The following is a 22,332-nucleotide window of genomic DNA, read 5'->3' as shown; positions in this document are numbered from 1 at the left end:
GACTGTAGGTCGCAGTTTACTATGGAAACCTGTATTTCCCATCAGTCGTGTGGTCGGTCACACCTCCATATTATAGCAATCAGAACCATAAAGTTATATCTGAGTTATATTAAATAAAATAAAGAAATAAAGGTCCTGTACCTGCGACAGTAAGTCTTAACTTACTGACCCTTTATAGTTTTTTATTTATTTAGAGATATTTTTTGCCTTTATTGATAGAAGTACAGTAAATAGACAGGAGACGGGGAGAGAGATGGGGGGGAAGACACACAGCAAAGTTCGTCGGGATCATGCTGGATTACCAGCCTAGGTGCCTTGACCGCTCGGCCGGCCCAGGCCAAATTTGACCCTTTATTATTTAATTCCATTAACTCGAAGAAAGATTTGGGTTAAGTTGTAAGAAAATAAGAGCAAAAACATAAATACAAATGAGGAAATAGCCTATGAAAGATTAATTGCGGAAATGTTACGTGAATCTACTTGAAAAAACTCTGTTTACCAAAGGCTACTGTTAAGCGTTAACTGTAGTTAATAGGGTGTTGAAATGAGATGATCCAGGTTTTTTAAGAGGCCTGTGTGCAATCTAATTGACCAGCATGTTACTTGCTCTAGTTATGGACTAGACCAGGGGTTCAACGTTTATGGCTGGGAACCCCCAAAAATGCTTTGGCCATGTCTCGCGACCCCCGCCCCCCGCCCCCCTCCCCACCACCAATACAAATTGACTGCTACAATAACCTTAACACACAGAATGCGGATCACGTGAATTTACGTGTTCAAATCACCGACGCTCCAATGCGGACCCCGTAGATTTACATGTTTTTTTATTGATTAATTTCGGTCACTTGTGTGGCCACCATCATAATACTCCATTCACCCTTGAATCACACTGCATCACCCAGGATCACGTGATCAACTTCAGCTTGCCTCTCCCGGGTCTCCCCTTCCCTCCTGTTTGCACTTTGTGTTTAGAATCTCCGTAATGGCGGCGTCCATGCCCTGTATACGATCGTAACACTCCAGTCAGCCTGAATCACACTTCACACTGCAACATCCAGGATCACGCAAACAAATCGAAACCTTCAGGGGTTGGTTTGTGTTTAGAGCATAGAGGTACAATGGCGGACAGATTCATGGCTCTTATCCTTCTATACGAACAAACAAGATAACTAACAAATGAGATCACAACTTCACGGATTGTATCGCTGAAGGACCGTCACCAGCAGTGGCCGGGTCGGGCTGCTGCCAGCGGGCGGCCACGATCGAAAGCACTGGGACTCCGTTAGATTGTCTCATTGACACAGATCATCAGTGTTAGTGTGGAGGGCAACCAGACTATAGTGATTGTAACACATTATTATTCATCATAATTGCAGTGATAAGACCGCAATGAACGTGTCTGGGACATCGACCCGGTTATAACGAACTTTTCCGCGTTCTAAACGGTTTATATACGGCCGAGTTACAGGGGTGGGGGGGTTGTGTTAGGCGACGCGTTGCAACTGATCATCAGTGATGTTGTTATTGCTGCTGCTGCTGCTATTCTTCCATCCTTGAAAGGATCGGATCGATCCTTTCAAGGATGGAAGAACGGCAGCAGCAGAACCATGAAGCAGCAGTGTTAGTAGAATTAGGCAGAAATGTCAATTTGGCCAAAACATTACGTGGGCAATTTATGCTTTGAGGCCAACAATATGAAGTTTCCACCTGACAGCAACGATTTACAAATATCACCCTCACATTAGACATTAGACATTAGATTATCAACACCAGCAGCACATTGCACAATAACAAGCTTTCATAATGACATAACACATGCACTCATTGGAATCATGGAATACACCAATGTTACACGCTTACTGAGGACCCGATTCTACAAATCCCAAATAGTTTTCTGAAAAATGTATGTTTCTTTGTCAATGGTTCTCAAACAAACCTTTCATGTGAAGGACCCCCAGAATTAATGTGTTTGGCTCAAAAAAGATTCTGTTTCAGGGACCCCCAGAAGCAAAGATTTGAGTTCAAAATGTTTACTTTCAACATACAGAGCAATACAGTAAAATGGTGGGATACAAGTACAACCATTTCACTGTGTTGGGAGATACTCATTAAAAAAATGAATTCAACTTTCCATGTGAAATAGTTAAAACAAGCCTAACCTCTAGTCTTCACTAGACTCACACACTGCAGGCTCACTGGCTCAGTAACGGTTGTGATGAACTGGATCTGGGATGATAAGCGTTGGTCTGTAGCTGGATAGCTGCAACCGGTCACAGGTTAACTAGCTACTATCACTGGCTTTAGTGAACTTGGCAGGCAAAAACATCTCCATCAGCTTTGTTTTGGCTGTGCTTTGGCCTCAAGACCTTTAAGCTCCTTTACTTATTCAGCCTCCTTTCCTTTTTTCTTTTTAAGAGTAGTCAATTATCTTTACTCCTTTTTTTCTCCCAGTCTTTTTTGCCAATTAATCCCCCCCACTGCTGTTGTACTCTACTGGTTCACCTGCCAGTGAAGAGCTCCCATCGGGAGTACAGTACGTAGGCCTATAGTGCCACCGTCGTCCTAGTCTGACAGGCACCGACCCAATGCAGCGACAAATATCTCCCTCCCCCTCCAATTTCCCTCCCCCAAACACAGCCAATAGGCTCTATGCCATATTGGCATGAAATTAGGCCACTCCCCACTCCACTCCCTTACCCTTACTGCTACAATAAGAGCCTTAATTTGTATTATTGGTAACACCTGTGAAGTGAAGTACCATAGGCCAATTTCATGCCAATATGGCTACCATGCAGGCTAGACTATGTTTTGTTTGGCACCATTGGCCCGATCGACGTGAAACTGTGCACACACGCTCCGGCTCCCTGGATGCCAGCTCTGCACCAGAAATCGGCCAGTTATAGCGCCACCATTATTGTCTTATTGTCCTAACACAAAAATGAAATGTCATTGACAATGAAAGGAGAATTTACGTCATATGTGTCTGAGCAAATCGGCTAACAACACAAACATTAAATGCCTTTGACAATGAATGGAGAATTTACGCCAACACAGTTTAGAAGTGTATTCATTGGTTAGTTTTTGAGGGGCCTTTAGCCCCTCCTATATACAGCTAGTGTAGATTCTGTCCTAACACAAACATTGAATGCCATTGACAATGAATTGATTTTGGATATTACTCCTGCACATTTTGTCCAAACATCACACAAATTGGTACACATGGTCTCGGTTTGTCATCAAGACAGGTAGGTATAGGCTACTCTCTGATAGTTACTGCAATATACATGAAAATGAGTTGCTTCCCCCTCCCCTACAAAAATGGGCCATTCTATTTTCTAACTGTTCCCAAATGTGAATTGGTCCGCCAGATTGCCAGTCTTCCCATGACAATGACACAATGATGCAAGTGACAATTTCCACTGAAAATGTGAGTAGTCTGCACTCTGCAGTGTTTTCACGTTACTTTTTTAGTTGGAACCTTGACAGAGGTGATAGAAAAAAGAAAAAAAATCTACTCATGTTGATCGGGACTTCATGTGGCCAGCATGTGATCAGTTGTGTATGTATCTATGACGTACGTATAGTATATGACTCAAAATGTGTCAGTTTCTTTTATCTGAGCCTGTTGCTGAGGTTATTTGGGAAAACCTGTAGCTAGTAGGACTATTTCTTAGATATGTAGCTGGGCGGGAGGAGCGAGTCGCTTGAGTCTGAAGTCTAGTCAGATAGCCTAATATACCTTCTTGACTTATAACTCGGTAACAGTGGACACACAGACACACCACAGATTTACAAGCTTGAAACGCGTTGTTTTTGGCAAATCGATTTGGTGTAGACAGAAAGAAGCGGTACACTTACAGAAACAACTCAGGTCCATTGATTTTACTATGGTATAGTATGCATATGAGCTGTTTGAACTTGCAAGATCATGTCAATGATCAATGATCAATGATCGATTTGGTGTAGACAGAAAGAAGCGGTACACTTACAGAAACAACTCAGGTCCATTGATTTTACTATGGTATAGTATGCATATGAGCTGTTTGAACTTGCAAGATCATGTCGTCATTGATTGATTCCCCAAAATAAGGAACAAAGTGTGTTCCTTATCAGTTCTATAAGGGACACGTCTTTTGGTTTCTAAATAAGGGAAGATTCCTTATTTCAAGGGATGGTTGGCGACGCTACTATCCTCATGCAGAGCCACTGTTATAACAATCAGAACCATCAAATTGTATGTCTGAGTTATATTAATGAACTAAAAGAAATAAAGGTCCTGTACCTGCGTCAGTAATTATTTATACTCTAACCAAACTGTATTGCAGACCAAACACAAAACTGTTGCTTTTGAAGTTAAATTGCAATATTTTTATCTGACTTAAACTTGATCAACCAAAATAAATTGATCAATTAAGATCACACTAATGAAGACCACTGCTAATGAAAATATCCAATCTTTGATATTTTTTTAAGTCCCCACATCGTTCCTTTCAATGTCTCCAATGAGTCAAGTATCAAAAAGGTCCTCACCCAACCTTCCAAGTCAGGAGGCCACAGCAGGTTCCCCTTTGTCCAATTCTTCAGTCAAAGTACTCTGCTTCTGGTTTAGTATTGGCATTAAAAGAGTATTTCACAAACAACCACCACCAAACACTCTTTTTGATACCTAAAATGGAACCCCTGGCCTCCCTTCCTATACTTTTATAGATGTTCCTGGTACCTCACTTCCTGGAACTATTGCTAACATGCTATTTCCCCACAGCTCCCCCTATGATCAAACCTTGTCAACAGAAAATGAATGACCATGGTTTAACTACACGAAACAAAATATTTTTCCATTCACTACATTTTGGGGTTAAATATTCAACCATATTTTAACCAATATATTCCCTTGTTATCATCCAGTATGTGATGTTTCATTTTCTTTCAATATTCATACCAGGACAGGAAATACATTTCTTCACACATTTATGTGGCAGTGTTACATAAATGTGAAAAAGAATACAGTCACGTTGCGTCAGTATAGCTCCATTAATGGTGATTACCTTCCTTCACCTGATGAACCTGTCTGTTAATACCCGACTCATATCCAGTCTTAATGTTTGTCAAAACAATGCTGTATATTTCACTTGGGAAAGGCACTTTTTTCTGAATAATAAGAATAGCAGAAAAGTGAAATTGGCCATTAGTCTAAACATGCGTGCGTGCGTGCGTGCGTGCGTGCGTGCGTTAAGAGCTGTGTGAGTGAAGGGGAGAATGTCAAGGGAAGCAGACAGGACTGTAATTGGGAAATTGTGCAAATGTGTGTGTGTGTGTGTGTGTGTGTGTGTGTGTGTGTGTGTGTGTGTGTGTTGAGTAGTGTTACAGTATATAAATGACCAGAGGAGATAATGCCTGAGTTTCCAGGCAAGGCCTAATTGAGAGAAGGAAGACTGGGGAGGAAAGAGGATAGAGGAGAGCAGAGTGAAGAGTGGGTTTTAAATTGGCCGATGGAAATGGGAATGGAAATGGAACGTTTTCAAAGATGTGTGTGAGTGTGTGTGAGATACAGAGAGAGAGGGGGAGGGATGAGGCTGTTTCACTTTAAAGGAATAGAGAGGAATACAGGGGGAATAATTCCCACTTTCTCCCCTGGAATCCACACCTGCGACCCAGCAGCCCCAGATAGTTCTCCTATGAGTGTGTGTGTGTATGTGGCATGTGCGTGCGCGCGCATGTGTGTGTGTCTGTGTGTGTGTGTGTGTGTGTCTGTGCGAGTGTACTGTATGTGCATGTGAGCGTGTGTGTGTGTGTGTGTGTGTGTGTGTGTGTGTGTGTGTGTCTCACGCGCAAGTCTCTTAGGTTCTCTCACTCTGTGTATGATTGATGAGTCTCAGTCAGAACTGGATTCTTGCCACAGTGCAGGCCTGATCCGGCATGTTCTGGTCATAATAATGCCATCAATATGTGCCTGACGGATGTGTGTGTGTGTGTGTGTGTGTGTGTGTGTGTGTGTGTGTGTGTGTGTGTGTGTGTGTGCGCGCGCGCGCGTGTGACAGAGAGAGAGAGAGAGAGAGAGAGAGAGAGAGAGAGAGAGAGAGAGACTGTGGGGAGAATGTGTGTGAGTAATGAAACATGGAGAGATGAAACGTACCATAGCCCAAGAGAACCCAAGATGTTTCGGTGGAATTTCCATTTCCCGGCCCTGGGAGGGATTAACGAGGAATGTTGTTTAGATATGGTTTTCCCCATTGATTGGGATTTGAATCACATTAATTAGGCCTTTCATGAACAATCTCTGTGTTACTCTTTGACTAATGGACTCTCCTTCCATGCTTCCCCCCCCCCCTCTTCTTTTTTGTTGCCGTTTCGGGTTTCTTTCCGGATGCCAAGAATGACCAAAAGTCCTGTTTGATATTTGATGAGCGGCATTTGATGAAAGGGCATTAGGCTGCGTGCATTATTTATGGCCACGCGAGTGATGCATTAACTCATAAAATATGCATCTGTACATTACATGCGAAAGAACATGTCCCACGACATGTCATATTGATTCCGGTGTGAATTACGAGCCTCTTTCCTGCGATCTATATGAAAAACATTAGGAGATGGCACACTTAATCGCTTAAGAGCTTATTGACGAGCTTTCCCCAATGGATATCCCCTGGTCACAGTTGAAAGGTTGCAGAGTCAAAACTTGGACAGAACCAGGCAACCATCTGCAGTGGTGGGAAGAAGAAGAACTCATGTGTTTTACTTACCCACTCTCCATCTGGAGTCTCTGTTTTGGTCATTATAAGTGAACATTTAAGTTTTTCATCAAATCAAAATTCAAAAATAAGGAAAATATCTGATCTACAGCTTGTATCAGCTATTTGTGCTATTTGTCATACAACAGTACATAGGGCTTAAATGGACACTAAATATATGTTAATGAAGATTGAGAAGATTTAGAACACTTTCCTGGGGGTCTTTATGTGTGAAATATGTGGTTTAAGATATTTTAGATTTTAGCAGTGAGCCCAGTGTCTCTGATGTCACTTACTTCATGGACTACATGTTGTCTCAGTAAGACAGCCCACCCCCTATCCACAAGGAGGAGCAGTAGGCTACACCAAAGCATTATTGGAATTGTAGTCCAGGAAGTAAGTGAACTCAGTGTCCATGACATCAGAGACACGTTGGGCTCACTGATCAAATCTAAAATATCTAAAACCACAAATTACACACACAAAGACCCCCAGGAAAGTGTTCTAAATATTCTAAACGTCATTAACATATATTGTTTTGCAAAAAGGGTGAAGTGTCCCTTTAAGTGGTTAAGTTAGTAGCAATAATATCACAATTTAGAAATAGACTAAGCTGTTAAAAGCAAAAATCCAGCATTCAAAAGTGTACTGCCAGAAGTAAAAGATGCCACACTTAAATTTGTATTCATTTTTATGCATAAAAATGTGCAAGTATTTGGCATCAAAATAATATATTAAAAATTCTGTACAAATACTCATTATACAGAATGGCCCATTTCACAATAGGCTAATGTGTTAATGCGTTAATTATGGGTTAAGTAATCACTTTAATGTTACAGTTGCGAGTCTGACTTTAATTACTTAAACTGCTGGGTAGTTTAACCCATAACAAAATAGAATCATACCACCTAATTTATGTTTTGTAAAAAAATATATATATATATATATATATATATAAAAGTAAAAGTGTATAGCCTACACTTTCCAAGACACCGATTGGCTCTCTGCCCTGGTGGTCACAGCTGAAAGGTTGCAGAGTCTGAACATATACCCACTTTGGACAGATCCTGATCTCCATGAAGGTAAAGCGACCATCTGCTCATGCAGCAGATTTCACATGGCAGAGCACGGGACAACGTGAGTGGAAACTAATGCCTAATTTATGCTCCTGTTGCGTGCTGAAAATAGGCGATCTACAAGCTCACAATGTGTTGCATCCGCGCCGCATTGTGAGCTTGTAGATCTCCTATGTTCAGCACGCAACACCGTCGTGCGACGAAGCATGAGGAAGATTTTAGATGCATTGCCAGCTTTCATCCTCACGGGATCCTTGCCAGCGATATTGCTTTTGCTTTTTATTTTCCTTTTTTTCCCCCGCGGTATAACCTCATCTCCAATCGCTGGCAGTCAGTCTTCCTCCCAGCCATCCTGACAACTTTATTTCCATCTGTGGCCTCGTCGTCAGAAACATCTGAATTCTGAACTGAAATTGACTTACCCCGTAATGTATCTCTCTCTGCTTCTGAAAATAAATAAATAAATAAAATAAATCCTAAAGTCGCCAATAATAACTCCAATATGATTTTTTTTGCCAAGTTATAAATCCGAGTTGTGACAATCCTCTTACTTTGTGTGTGTGGGTGTGTGTGTATGCATGCATGCGTGCGTGCGCATGCACGTGTGTGACTGTATTGCATATTGGAAATTACTTCTGCAACGGTACCGGTAGAAATTAGACCAAAGGTAATGAGTCAAAGTTGACCTGGAAGTGGTGCTGACTCCACCCTTCCTCTTCCTCTTGCCATTAACAGAGCACATCACATTCCGCATTGTATTGGCCGCTGCTGTTGCCCTATTGGTCCTGCAAGTAGTGCCTCCTCATGCATAGATGTTTATTGTGGCAATCAAAATCATCATAATTGTCTCCACCAGGTCGAAGGCATGGGGAGAGAGTATGTTTTGCACTCCATCCGTGTGTGTGTGTGTGTGTGTGTGTGTGTGTGTGTGTCCGTCCTTCCGTCCGTCCGTTACCGGCTAATCTCCGGCACCGTTGGCCCGATGACCCGATCCATGCCAAACTTTGCACACACACTCCCTGGATGCCAACAACGAACCTCTACCCCAAATATTCCTCAACGGCCTCGCCACCATGAGGCCGATTTAGGCAAAACACATTTCTGTAGATTACTTGTACACATTTTATCCATACATCACACAATTCGGTATACACTATCTCCATAGTCATTGTGATCAACACGGATCTGGACCATTTCCCATCTTCCATCCTGATTGGCTAAGATTGGCTCCCAAAGCTCACATGATTGGTCCGTTTCGAACAAAATGCCACAAATCACAAACACAGTGTGCAATTTCCATGCCATGGACGACATGCCACTAATGTTTTCCCACATCAGCCTCACGGTGGCGCTATAACAGGGCAATTCTTGTTTTTACCTATAACTGCATCGATTTGTATACAACTTATGTATGCGCACTCCCTAGAGGCCATGGAAAAACATTTTCCCTGCATCCCTCCACATCTGCCGGTTATAGCGCCACCATGAGACCGATTTCTGCAAAAATGTTAGTTGCACAGATTTCATTCAAATCTCACGCAAATCAGTACACATGATCTCTGTAGTCATGTGATCACGACGAGTCTGTTGGACTTCTCAGATTCTACACTGGTTGGCTAAGATTGCCTTCCAAAGTTTTCAGGAGTGGCCCGTTTTGTACAAAATGCTGCACATGTCCTGCTCATCCAGAATTCTATCCTCAGAGAAGCTATGAGTGATCTGGCTCTGCATTTCCTCAACAAAATGAAGAAAATTGTTGGAAAAATCAAACAAACCAAAAAACATGTTTATATTACTCCTAAACAATTTGCCTAACATCACACACACACTCCTATCCTCCTGGTGGAGACCTGTGCCCAGAAGGGCACTTTTTCTAGTTCGCTTTGGTTCGGTTTGTTATAAATGCCAGCCAAGACACGTATCCTCATTCCTCAGTACTTCCATTGTAGCTTTACAGGGGGAAAAAACGTTTTAATTCACTTCTGGGCTAATTATCTCATGCATGAATGACACATGCCTGGGTGAACTGAGCTGTTGAACCCCATAGATATTTAAAAAATCACACCCGTGTGAACTGAGTGGTGCAAGGTCTTATATAGCCTGATCAGCTGTGGTCTGACGTAATGTCAGTGACCATAGTAACCATGCTCATTCTTTTGGGCCCCACGTACAGGTACACACAAACATGGATACAAACAAAGCTGGTTGTTGGAGTGGTTTGCACCACTCAAAAATAGATGCCTCATTGGCCGCTGCAGTTCGTTGGAGCGATGTGTGTTGAAGGAGGGGCGGAAGAATTTACACTGGGGGAGGAAGTACAGTGTGGAAGGCACGTTACATCACGCTGCCACTCAAGTGATTACTGGCCAATCACAGCGCATCTTTTCCAGGACTTATCAGACCCGAACATGCGCTCTGTGACGCACGCTCATGCTTCCGCGGTGCTTCGCAAGGAATCTCGGGAAACTTTTGCCCTCCCTTGAGCACATACGCTCCACAGCCGGAAAGGGCGTCTACGTTTATATGTCTATGTTGAACCCCACAGACATGCCAAGGGCTTCTACGTTTATATGTCTATGTTGAACCCCACAGACATGCCAAGGGCTTCTACGTTTATATGTCTATGTTGAACCCCACAGACATGTTGAACCCCACAGACATGTTGAACCCCACAGACATGCCAAGGCTGTTCCTCACTCATGTTTATATGTTGAACCCCACAGACATGCCAAGGCTGTTCCTCACTCATGTCTATGTTGAACCCCAGACATGCCAAGGCTGTTTATATGTCTATGTTGAACCCCACAGACATGCCAAGGCTGTTCCTCACTCATGTCTATGTTGAACCCCAGACATGCCAAGGCTGTTTATATGTCTATGTTGAACCCCACAGACATGCCAAGGCTGTTCCTCTGTTGAACCCCAGACATGCCAAGGCTGTTCCTCTGTTGAACCCCAGACATGCCAAGGCTGTTCCTCACTCATGTCTATGTTGAACCCCAGACATGCCAAGGCTGTTCCTCACTCATGCGTGACATGGTTTGCACCGAAAGTGATTTCAGCACAAAGCTGTGTTTCTGAGGTAATTACCATACATATATGTCGCTTGGAATTTATAAACAGAGTTTTGATCATTACTCTTGGCCCCATATTTCTGGATTCTTCATTCACCGTAAAGGAATGCCACAAAATAAAAACATATCCATGTATTGAAGGCTGCACGGTAAATGATAGTGGGGAAAAAAACAATTTGGGGGTGAAGAACACCTTTAAGTTAAAATTGCAGATTTTCATACTAAAATGTATTTTGTTACGTATACTGTAGTAACAGACTACCGTAATAGTTATAAATCTATTCAGTATTTTAAAATATACAGCAAACTGAACGACTCATATTAATGCAATTTCCCAGACCAATATGGCAGCAATGTTGACATACGATCCAGCGGCCAATATGGCCTCCACATTAGGCTACAGTATGACTATGATACTCATGATACAGCAGCATGCAACACCAACAAGACAACAGGAGGTACAAAGCGGCTAATGTAAACGGAAATGTCCCTATTCGATCTCCGGCTCTTCCTGGCTTTGTGTCAAGGTGTTCTAAACTGCTCCCGAAAAGCAGGTTGGATCACTGCATGGCCGCCTTCGCCATCCATCGGTGCGAATGTGTGAATGTAACACACATTGTAAAGCTCTTTGGGTGAAGGCGCTATAGAAATACAATCCATTTAACATTTACAAGTGTTTACAATAACAGAACAGGCACTCGTGTATAACCCCCAACATTTTACGAGGAAGCTCTAAAGCTTTGAGGGCGTGCTGGGGCCTATGGGGGAGTCATAAATGAAGCACGGTCAGTACTAAAATACCCACTTGTGAAGGAAAGAAGAGGAAAACGGCAAAAGAGTGCAGACTAATGAAAGGGGAGATTTAAAAAAGAAGAAAAAAAGCTCAATAACTGTAACACTGCTATGCTCCTTTATTAATCCCCCAGGGGAGGCAGCGCCGAGTGCCTCAAGAAAAACAGTTTCATCACAGTTTGATGAACTTTTAGAGACAAAACAGAAGAAAGAAGAAATTTGCTGAAACAAAAAGTCAAGCAGTTCACATTCAAATGATTTCCTGCAGCACGCTAGGAGAGACTTTCGGCTATGAGAGGAAGTCGCTGAGAAGATAATATTTGGTATGATAATGATCGCTGCAGTGCTTATTACAACAAAGTCCCCCCAGTCACCCATGCAGATGAGGGATAGTGAGTGTGGGCTGCAGCAATAATGTGTCTTTGTTTTGTGATGTTGTAGCACAATATGGTGACCCCTGTGGCAAATTATTCTACACACAAAATACACTCGCTCTCACACACACACACACACACACACACACACACACACACACACACACACACACACACACACACACACACACACACACACACACACACACACACACACACACACACACACACACAGTAGCTCAGTGGGGGGTTTCAATAAACACTATAAAAGGGATGTATGGGGGCGTCTCGGGAGCGAGCCAAGAAACAGATGAGCGTACCTGCCCTGGGGAGGAGGGGGAGAGAGAGAGAGAAAACATACTCGCAGTGACATTCTATCTCTCTCTTTCCATTTAACCACTTAAACCCTATATTTAGTTGACCGGATCCCCAAGAGCCCAAGTTGATCATATTCCCAAGGGCTCTAGCCCTCTCTACGCCTAATATCTTTGCCGAAAATGGCCGATCTATACAAACAATTTGTCATGTGAGCTTGTATCAGATCTACCAGCTTCATCTAATTTACAAGCTAGGTTTACAAGCTTGAGTTTGCTGCTGGGCAGAAACCTATCTCCATATTTCATTCATTTTTATGGTGTTTCTTTGTAAATGAACTTCATCATGCAAGTGTCGGCTGTGTCGCACAAACAAGCCTCACAAGCTTGTAGATCGGCTATATTCACAAAACATTTCATGGTTTTGGACATACAAGGTTTCCACCCGACACCAATGATAATATTTCTGCTATTGTTTCTGCTAAGGTTTAAGTGGTGAACTCATCGTCTCCATCCTTCCCCTGCTGCCTTCACAGTCAGAGCCGTGCCCATAAACAGTGTCATGTTCGTCAGGGCAAGACGCCCAATCAGCTTTAATGACATTTCATGCCACCTCTCGCTTTCAGCGCGAGCTCGGAGAATCCATTCCTCACTCGAATGAACTCGGAACCGCCATTTCAGATAAACCGCGGCGGAAACGTACGGCGCGACCAATCAGATTTAATCACGTATGAAGAAATGTAATTTGGGAGGACACCGGGGCAGGGAGAAGAGGTTGATATGGATATTAGTTACTATACCAAAAAAAAAAAAAAAGGCGTGTTCATCCTCGCCCGAATATGAATTTATGAAGCCTGCTTGTGATTTCAATCTGACTAATGTATCAGAACAGGCCCATCTGTGCAGCACTGACCCCTGAGGTGAGAGAGTGGCGGGCGCAGGGAGGGAAGCGCTGCTGGGAGGCGGAGGGCGCGCGGCTTGTGCCGCCACCCTGAGCCAAGGTGGCCACTGAGATGAGAAATGGCACGGAGAGAAGGGGTGAAAAGAGGCTTATTAGAGGACGAGAGAGGACAAGTACGTTCTTCTCCTTCCATCTCTTCATCTCGGTTGACCCTCCCGTTATACTCTGTCACACGACGTAACATATTCACGACGGGAACCCCTTTTGGGGTTCTTGTTGCTATACACAATACTGTAGCAACATAACATTTCAGTCCTAAATGGGCAATGCAAGGCAAACATCTGTTATATGATTTTATAAGAGGATTTTCACCTAGCGGCGCTTTGGGTTGTTATTACATTGAACCTCAGGACTTTTTTGTGTTGTCCTTTTAGCCTAAATGTCTGACTGTACCTCGTGCTGTTTACATTTCTGACTAATAGTCTAGACTAGTAGAGCAAGTATTCAGTCAATCAAACACACGTCTGTAGGACAAACCAACAGACAGACAGACATGCTTGTTAAAGCTTAAAAATGAATGTAGGGTCTCAAGACTTCCATGGGAAAAAAGTTTATTTATCAATATGCGGTAGTTTCCAAACTGGTGGAACAATATTTTTTTTCGTTGTAGCTGGTGCCAATATTACTCTGAGAAGCGGCGAAAAGTGAATGGCAAAAAAAAGAAGAAAACAAAAAAAGAAATTAAAATTAAAATAAAATTATAATAATAAACTGACAGTTATGATTCCAAACACAGGGAAACAAATTCAACAGGTTTTTTTTCCCTCCTCATCTTCTTACACATGCACATTGAAAATAATACTGTGGCTTAGAACAATAGTAATAGAAATCAACCTACACAGTGATGCTGCTCGCACCGTGAGCAACAGATATCATCTTTGTGCTAAATTAGGAAAGGAGGGATGACGAAGGAGAGATAGGGAGGGGGGAGTGAGAGAGAGAGAGAGAGAGAGAGAGAGAGGTGTTGGCTGAGGGAGAAAGGGAGGGAGAAAAGAGTGAAGGAGAGAGCAACTCTAAAACAAAGGACCGCCTAGAAGATAATGAGTGGTGGTAAACTGGATGATTTATTGGCTTGAGCTCCGTACGGTCACACTCTCATGCACACTTTTCTTCTCTCTCGCTCTCACTCTCTCTCTCACTCTCTCTCTCTATCCCGCCTGGCCCGATAGACTTATTAAAACCACAGAGAGATTAATCTTTGTGAACCGAGGGGTCTTTTGTTACATCTTATATAATGGAGAGAAAGGAAGGTGAGGCAGTGGAATATCATAGTCTTCAGAGTTAAGTGCCGTCTCCAGCAGGGGTGAGGGGAGGTGGAGGTGGAGGGGGGGGTCGAGGGGTGCCCCCCCCCCCCTCACCATACATAGAAGTATAGTTTCGGTGACACCATTTGTTTCCAAGCCTTGATGTGCTGCTATCTCTCTGTGACGACAGTAATAATCCTGTTGAACGCCAATGAAAAAAAAACAAAAAAACGCGTCTCTGAAATCAGTTTGTATCCTTGTTTTTTCTCTCTAACACAATGTGGTAACAAAGACATTTTTACAATACTGGACGCTGCAACAACAAAACAAAAAAAGAACCAAAAAAAAATAAAAATAAAATAGACAGCCCATCATGTCGTCCATTGCAATTGTACACAACAAAATCTGGAAGTGTTCATCTAACCCTGAGAGTGCAGAATGACACGGTCAGTGATAAAATAATTCACACTCCAGATGTTACCGTGTTCGGTTTCAACTCTTCAAAGAAAAGACAAAAAATAAACATATTGCAAACAGAGACAAAAATGCAAGGATTCATACAAAACACACTTTAAAAAGACAGCTATTTACAAACAACCTCCGTTACAAAAATCTAACCTTAAAATTTGTTGTTTTTTTCATAAGAGCAGTGTTCAGGTGACATTACATCTTAAATGGGGCTCTCCATCCATGTATTTACATTTATCTATTGCCACTTTTTAAACATTTTTCACTCTTTTTTTACCCCGTCCTGCTTTTTTGCCAAATGGTGAAGAAACATTGAGTGGTCAGTATGAAGGATGGAGGTGGTACATGGTAGTTGGAGAGGAGGTGGTGGTTATGAGTCACTTGGCTGGTGTAGATAGGTTGAGATGCAGAGCACCCGTCCAGAAGCGCAAACCCCCGACGCCACTGCAGAGATGCGTTTCACAGAGGACAGCCCCCTGTGGACCGTTCGCTCGCGTCGTGCAAGTTTCTTTTTGTGACGCCGCCACAGCTGTTTTGTCCGTTAAGTCAAGGGGTTAACGACGCTGCGCGGGGCATACGCTCAGGCCAGCTTTCCTGGGAGTCTCCTGGAACCGTCTGCCTTTCAACTGAGCAGCAGGGAGAGCGCTGGATGGGAATAGTCTGTGGCAGTGGATGATAGGTGGCTATATAGGTGAATAAACATCAACATACACTCTGACCCATTGGACTGCAGATAAACCTGGACTCATCCGTGTGCGTGTGTGTGTGTGTGTGTGTGTGTGTGTGTGTGTGTGTGTGTGTGTGTGTGTGTGTGTGTGTGTGGTGTGTGTGTGTGTGTGTGTGTGTGCTAGGCAATAGCTTGCTGTCCTTATCTGGCCCACTCTGCCTTCACACATCATTAAGTGGAACTGCTCAGCTTGGTATTTCAGAAGCCACTGTCTTCCCTGCACCCACTTCCACTCCTGAAACAAGTCTGTTCAATTTCTTCAACCACAGACACACACACACACACACACACACACACACACAGACTGCACAAATCAGCACAAATGTGCCCAAATATGCACACGTGCACACAGTGGCACATACTCATAAGCTGCATAGGCATCAACTCCGACAGTACGAGCACACTCATTCAGAAGCACCCCTAAAATGCTAGGCTACAACACGTGCACACCAGCAGCCGCAGTCACTTCTGTGTGTGTGTGTGTGTGTGTGTGTGTGTGTGTGTGTGTGTGTGTGTGTGTGTGTGTGTGTGTGTGTGCGCGCGTGCTTGGGGGGGGGGGGGGGGGGGGGGTGCCCTGGGCTGTGCGATAACCGAGTTGCAGTGTCCTCGTGGCTCAACACCTTGACTGAGGACGTTTTCTGCACTTCAGCATTTTACTCACAACACAGCTGGCGAGAGGGATGGAGAGAAATAAAATGCTAAAACACTTCCATATCCCCCTTTCACCCAACCCCCATCCTAAACCTCTAAGGAGAACGCCAAGTCACCAGAACATTTTTTTTCTCTCTCTCCGTTAGTGGTTTCACCCTGGCAGCTTGTGGAGAAGTGGGCACGGAGATGGCACCTAGATTAGTCACACGCTGGCATGGCTACCGGCCGCGGTCTCCTCTGAGTCATCTACAGATGGCAGCCAACTGGCATCTGGCAATAAGCTAGCCCCGACACTCCAACGCTCAGCCTGTACCCAGGCCGATCGGCGCGTCCAGCTTATATATAGGCTACCCTATGTAGGCCGTCCAATCAGCGTGGCCCGTGTGAGCCCACGCCCACATTGCCCACCCGACCAGGCATCAGCGCCGCCCACGTCTGTCTGTTTCGAGGCTTACCTCGTATCTCTCTCACCGCCATTCACGAGCTAAAACAAACAAATCTGGACGTGTCTGCCGTCTTCAGGCCATCTCCTGAGCTCATCAGACACAATAAAACCTTCAGTCACTGCCAAGCAGAACGCTGGAGGACGGCCATCTGTCTGTCTGTCTGTTTGCCGAGGCCTATCACACAGTACAGTCACTGTTCTAATCATAAGCTGTTAAGTTTGCCCAGATACAGAACTAGTGTCAACATGCCCACACACACTTACAATACACACACACTTTCAACACACACACGCGTGAACACACGCATGCACGTCACACGCACACACAGATCCAGGACACACCCTCCAAGACACACTGGCTGGCAGGCAGTCATAAATGCCAGGCTAATGGTCCTGATGTTATCAGGGGAAATTATCAGGGGAAACACACACACACACACACACACACACACACACACACACACACACACACACACACACACACACACACACACACACACACACACACACACACACACACACACACACACACACACACACACACACACACACACACACACACACACACACACACACACACACACACACACACACACACACACACACACACACACCAACAGCCCAGGGTGGATGGGTGCTCGTTAGGGACCAAATGAACATGACTGATGAGGATGACGATGTAGTGATAGTAATGAGCTATTCATCTCTATACATTGTGCACTTGTAGGAAAATCTAACAAAATACAACTGCTTTGTGAACTGAATTAGCGTCGAAGAAACCCTCCGTTAAAAATATTAAGTAAGGCAAACATCAGAGGTGTGAGGGGGAGAGGAACACACATCCTATCTCACACAAACACACGCACGCACGCGCACACACACACGTTGTGTCTGATACCTGAGCTATCTGGAGTTTATTGGCCCAGCATGGAGCCCTGAATAACACACACACGCGCACACGCACACACGCACATACACACACACACACACACACACACACACACACACACACACACACACACACACACACACACACACACAAACATCAGGCGTAAGGAGTGTAGTGTCGGGGCCTGTGTGTGTCTGCTCGCTCCTGCCTGGTGTGCTGGGATGATGGGTTTAATTGGGTGTAACATAGACTGTACTTGGGGGAACTAAGCTAAGCTACGTTCTCTGCCCGTTCAGGGGGAAACAGACACAAGCAGGAAAACTACATTTCCATCTGTTAGTTCACCCCGTTTCCCCCCGCAGTGCCACAGGGGGCGCCACGCAGAGGGGGAGCAGGAGGAGGAGCAGGTGAGGAGGAGGCAGGTGAGGGGAGAAGTGTGTGTGTGTGTGGGGGGGCAGTTGGGGGGAGGAGGTGAGTCAGCCAATCGTAACGAGACGGCGTCCCTCTGAGTTCAGTTCTCGATCCTCCTGCTGTTCATGTTCAGTCTGTGTCTCCAAAGCTGTGCAGCAGGTGGTAGATTTAAAAACACTGGACTTGACAAAAAACAAACAAAAAAAAACACCAAGTCCCCTCCCCAAAAAGGTAAAGAGGGAAAACCAAAAAAATAAAACAAACAAAAAGGTTCTTCCCCCAGGGGCATTAAAGGAGCGCTCCACTTCTCCACACGACCTCTGCTGCGGTGGTGGCGACGGGGTCAGACCTTGTAGTAAATGTTGGCGGGGCTCTGCGGGGGCATCTCCTGCACGATGTAGACGGGGTGTCCGTAGTCGCCGCTCACCTTCTCGTAGTGGGGGCAGTAGTTGTTCTCTGTCCGCAGCGGAATGATGATGTCACTGGGCTCCGTGCCGGCCGTGCCGCCGCCGGGCATCTTGGGGTTGGACAGCGTGCTGAGGGAGAGCGCCGAGGGGCGCGCCTGCGAGTGCGTGTTCTTCCGGAGCGCTTGCGCATCTTGATGAGGCAGATGATGAGCAGCAGGATGAGGAGGAGGAAGATGATGCAGCCGGCGCCGATGGCGGAGAGGAAGACCGCCACCTTGGAGCCCAGGATGCCGTCCGACGTGCCTCCAGAACTGGCCTGGTCCTGATTGATGTGGTCTGGACAGGACACACACAACCACACACACGGTTAACCCACATTCAAAGCGTTTTTCGCTATTTTGGGTCCCATTTACCAAAAATGTCAACATTCTTCAAAATAATTATCTCATTTTAAAAACAAAATTGTACATGCTGCATCACAGACGTTTGTTCTGGTGCGAGATGTTGTGAGCTTGTAAATTAGTTATTTCAGCTATTCGTCGTACAACGAAGTACAGTAAGTGGTTAATGACATACAGAACAGTAACTGTGTATCTCCGTTTCATTCCTTAAATCAACTGTGATCACATCCCTGTTTGTTGTTTGCTCTGCATGGCTGCCAATCCCATTGATGTAATCTAATCTAATTAGCTCAATCAAAATGGCCTTCTAATGAAATCTGTAGTCGTCACTCCCTCTCTCAGCGCAGCCGAGATCCCGCCTGCGATACGGCCCAGCCAAGGAAAAAAAACCCAACATTTTATAAAAATGTTGAAGCCACATTCGTACAAGCAGAGGCCAAGATAGATATGGAAAGAGGGGAGGGGGGGGGGGGGGGGGGGGGGTGTATCTGAACATCTGATTTTGTTTTATCCTTTTGTCTGGGAGGGGAGGGGGCAAGGCGGAAAGAGGGGGGGTGAGTTTACTGGATGAGAGAGAGAGAGAGAGAGAGAGAGAGAGAGAGAGAGAGAGAGAAGAGAGAGACGGAGAGAGAGAGAGAGAGACAGGCAGACAGACAGAAGAAGAGAGAGAGAGAGACTGGCTCCTCCAGTGACTGAAATCTGAGCACAACCAAATCTGTTTTCCATGTATGCATGCAGCTGCTGCCAGAGAGCAGCTCTCTGCTTCTTTACTGTCCATGACCCCCCCCCCCACACACACACACACACACACACACACACACACACACACACACACACACACACACACCACACACACACACACACACACACACACACACACACACACAGTCTCTTACACTCAAAACGCCAAGAGCACACACGCACATGCTTGTGGACACTTATGCAAACATGCACATTCGCACACATGCACTCACTCACTCACTCAACTCAACTGAACAGACACAAACATGCAGGCATGCCTGCAGGCACTCATGCACGCACGCACACATGCACATGTACACACAAACACGTGTGCTCGCCTGCAGCCTCATCCCACCAGAGATGATCACCATCTCCACTAATGACTACGTTTCCCAGTCCCCACTGCACTAGGCCTCTCTCCACACTTAACCGTTTGGTCGGTCTGGGAAAACCGGTACATTATCATGAATGATGACATCACTGAGCTGCTGATTCCTGCCTTATCAGTGAAATCAGAAACTGGGAGAGTGGGCCAGCAAACTTGGTGCATTCCTGCACACAGCACAGAGTGCTCACAGTGGCTGTCAAATGGGACCTCATTCCTGAAATATCACGAGCGCTCCAGACTACTACAGCCATGGTGCGTCCGCCATTCCTCCCTCTCCTTCATTGTTGCCTGACATAATCACTGATCTAACAATGTTGGACAGGTAAGAGCCAGGCACCGGGACACACGGGTGGCATAATAACTCTTTTTATAGACCGAGTAATGTCAAATAAGCAATTATTAAGTGCGGACGGCTTATCACCGTGGGACAGGCAGAGCACACTGTGCTTGGCTGAAGTTTTGTGGCATAAGGACTTGGGGGAGGAAGTCACAATGTAAGTATAGTGAGAGTGATTTATAAGGAACTGTGGAGACTCCATGCAGACAGCAATGTGTGTAGTTTGGCTACAGCACAGGTTTTCAAAGTGGGGGCCACTTTATAATGTGGGGAGCACAGTTCTGAAAACCATAACTCAAACATTTTCAGAATTAGTTCTTTTTTTTTTAAAGATTTTCAAAAATGTTCAGAAATAGCTAAAATAGTTGATCTACAAGCTCACGACACATTGTGAGCTTGTAGAAGCTCACAACATATTGTGAGCGTACAATATATTTTGAGCTTGTAGATCAGTAGATTAGCCTTTTTTAAATATCCATGTAGCAACAGTGGGGCCGCAGCCAGAGGCTATGACTATTTGGGGGTCCTTGGCATGGAAAAGTCTGGGAACCTCTGATGTATAAGGAACTGCCAAGCCAAACCATGCAGACTAACGTATGTGTAGTTTGGCTAAAGAAGACGACGCTAAAAGCACAGAGAAGTCGAGGTGCAGGTTTAAAGCACAGAGAAGTCGAGGTGCAGGTTTAACGACTCCTTCACTTAGCAATGCTTTTAATCTCCCGGTTATCTACAATTCTAATCAAGATGAAATAAGATGGATTAGCAGCAGATCAAGAAACAGTGCGTCTTTGAGTCTCCTTGTGTACAGCGCTGCCCTCTGTGTACAATATGAATAAATACTGAAGTAGGGTGTCATTGGGGTCCAAACTCTCTGCTTGAGTACACTGTAAAATCCAGAGTGTTGAGTGTAAAAATATTTTACAGTGCAATTAACACTGCTGGTTTTACTGTGCACTGCGGTATTGTGCTGCATTTTACTACCGTGATTTTCCACCTATTTCGTCTCGCTGACCACTTGAAAACAATTCGCCACAGGCAACCCTGAAAGGCTCGCGAAACGCTGATTAACGAGAGTGGAACGCTACTAATATTTACTTTTTTTCATTCTCAGATGAAAATGTAATGAAAACCTGATTAATTATTAGAAGGGAGCCTGGAGGCTGCAATTACTCATTATCTCACAAGGCGTTTAAAGAAAAGAAACATTTATTCCAAACATCAGAAGAATAATACAATATTTGTAGACTATGAGATAAAAGGAGTATTATAATATATAACTTATAAATGAATTCCCCCCAGGTTCAATGTTGGCATTCTTTGAGGGTGGCGCGACTAAGCCCATGTTGTATGAAAGTGATGGTTACTAATCCTGTGAAGTGTGTGGTCATTGTGGCTCGGCTCACCAGTGTTCCCAGGGACCACGGGCCCAATGCGATTCTGGTCAGGGGCACCGGAACTGGACTCTGGTATCAGGTTGTCCTCTGGCTTCTCTGGTGCTGCAGGCTCCTCTGGAACCACTGCGTTTGGATCTGTAGGGGAAACACACACACACACACACACACACACACACACACACACACACGTACACACACGCACACACACGCACACACACAGACAGACAGAAACTCAATAAGTCTCAGTTCAATTCAGTTCAGTTCTGCATGCGTTGCGTCCATATGGCTCGGCTTCTGTGCTGGAGGGTTAGTAGGATTCTAATTTATTATCATTTCAAGTGTGCTTTTTTCTATTAAACATAGATTTGAAGGTTATATGAAATTCCCCCAGCGTTCAGGAGGAGTAGAGATGAAAGCAGAGGAAGACGAAGGTGGAGCCAGGCCGCCAGGATCATGTGTGTGTGTGTGTGTGTGTGTGTGTGTGTGGTGTGTGTGTGTGTGTGTGTGTGT

At 44.7% G+C, this 22,332-nt stretch overlaps 1 protein-coding gene across 1 annotated transcript in view; it reads right to left on the bottom strand.

Moving 5' to 3' along the window:
* Positions 1-17,419: 17,419 nt before the first annotated feature.
* efnb1 (ephrin-B1) overlaps positions 17,420-22,332 on the bottom strand; it is a 79,237-nt gene continuing 74,324 nt past the window's right edge. Inside the window, 3 exon segments of the mRNA XM_079502224.1 lie at positions 17,420-18,736; positions 18,739-18,897; positions 21,832-21,957. Of these exon segments, the coding sequence (XP_079358350.1) occupies positions 18,498-18,736; positions 18,739-18,897; positions 21,832-21,957 (524 nt within the window). The 3' untranslated portion in view covers positions 17,420-18,497.

This window comes from Electrona antarctica, assembly GCF_951216825.1.
Source record: "Electrona antarctica genome assembly, chromosome: 1".
Taxonomy (NCBI): Eukaryota; Metazoa; Chordata; class Actinopteri; order Myctophiformes; family Myctophidae; genus Electrona; species Electrona antarctica.
Note: the sequence above shows the minus strand (reverse complement) of the source record. Positions and strands in the feature narration are given on the sequence as shown.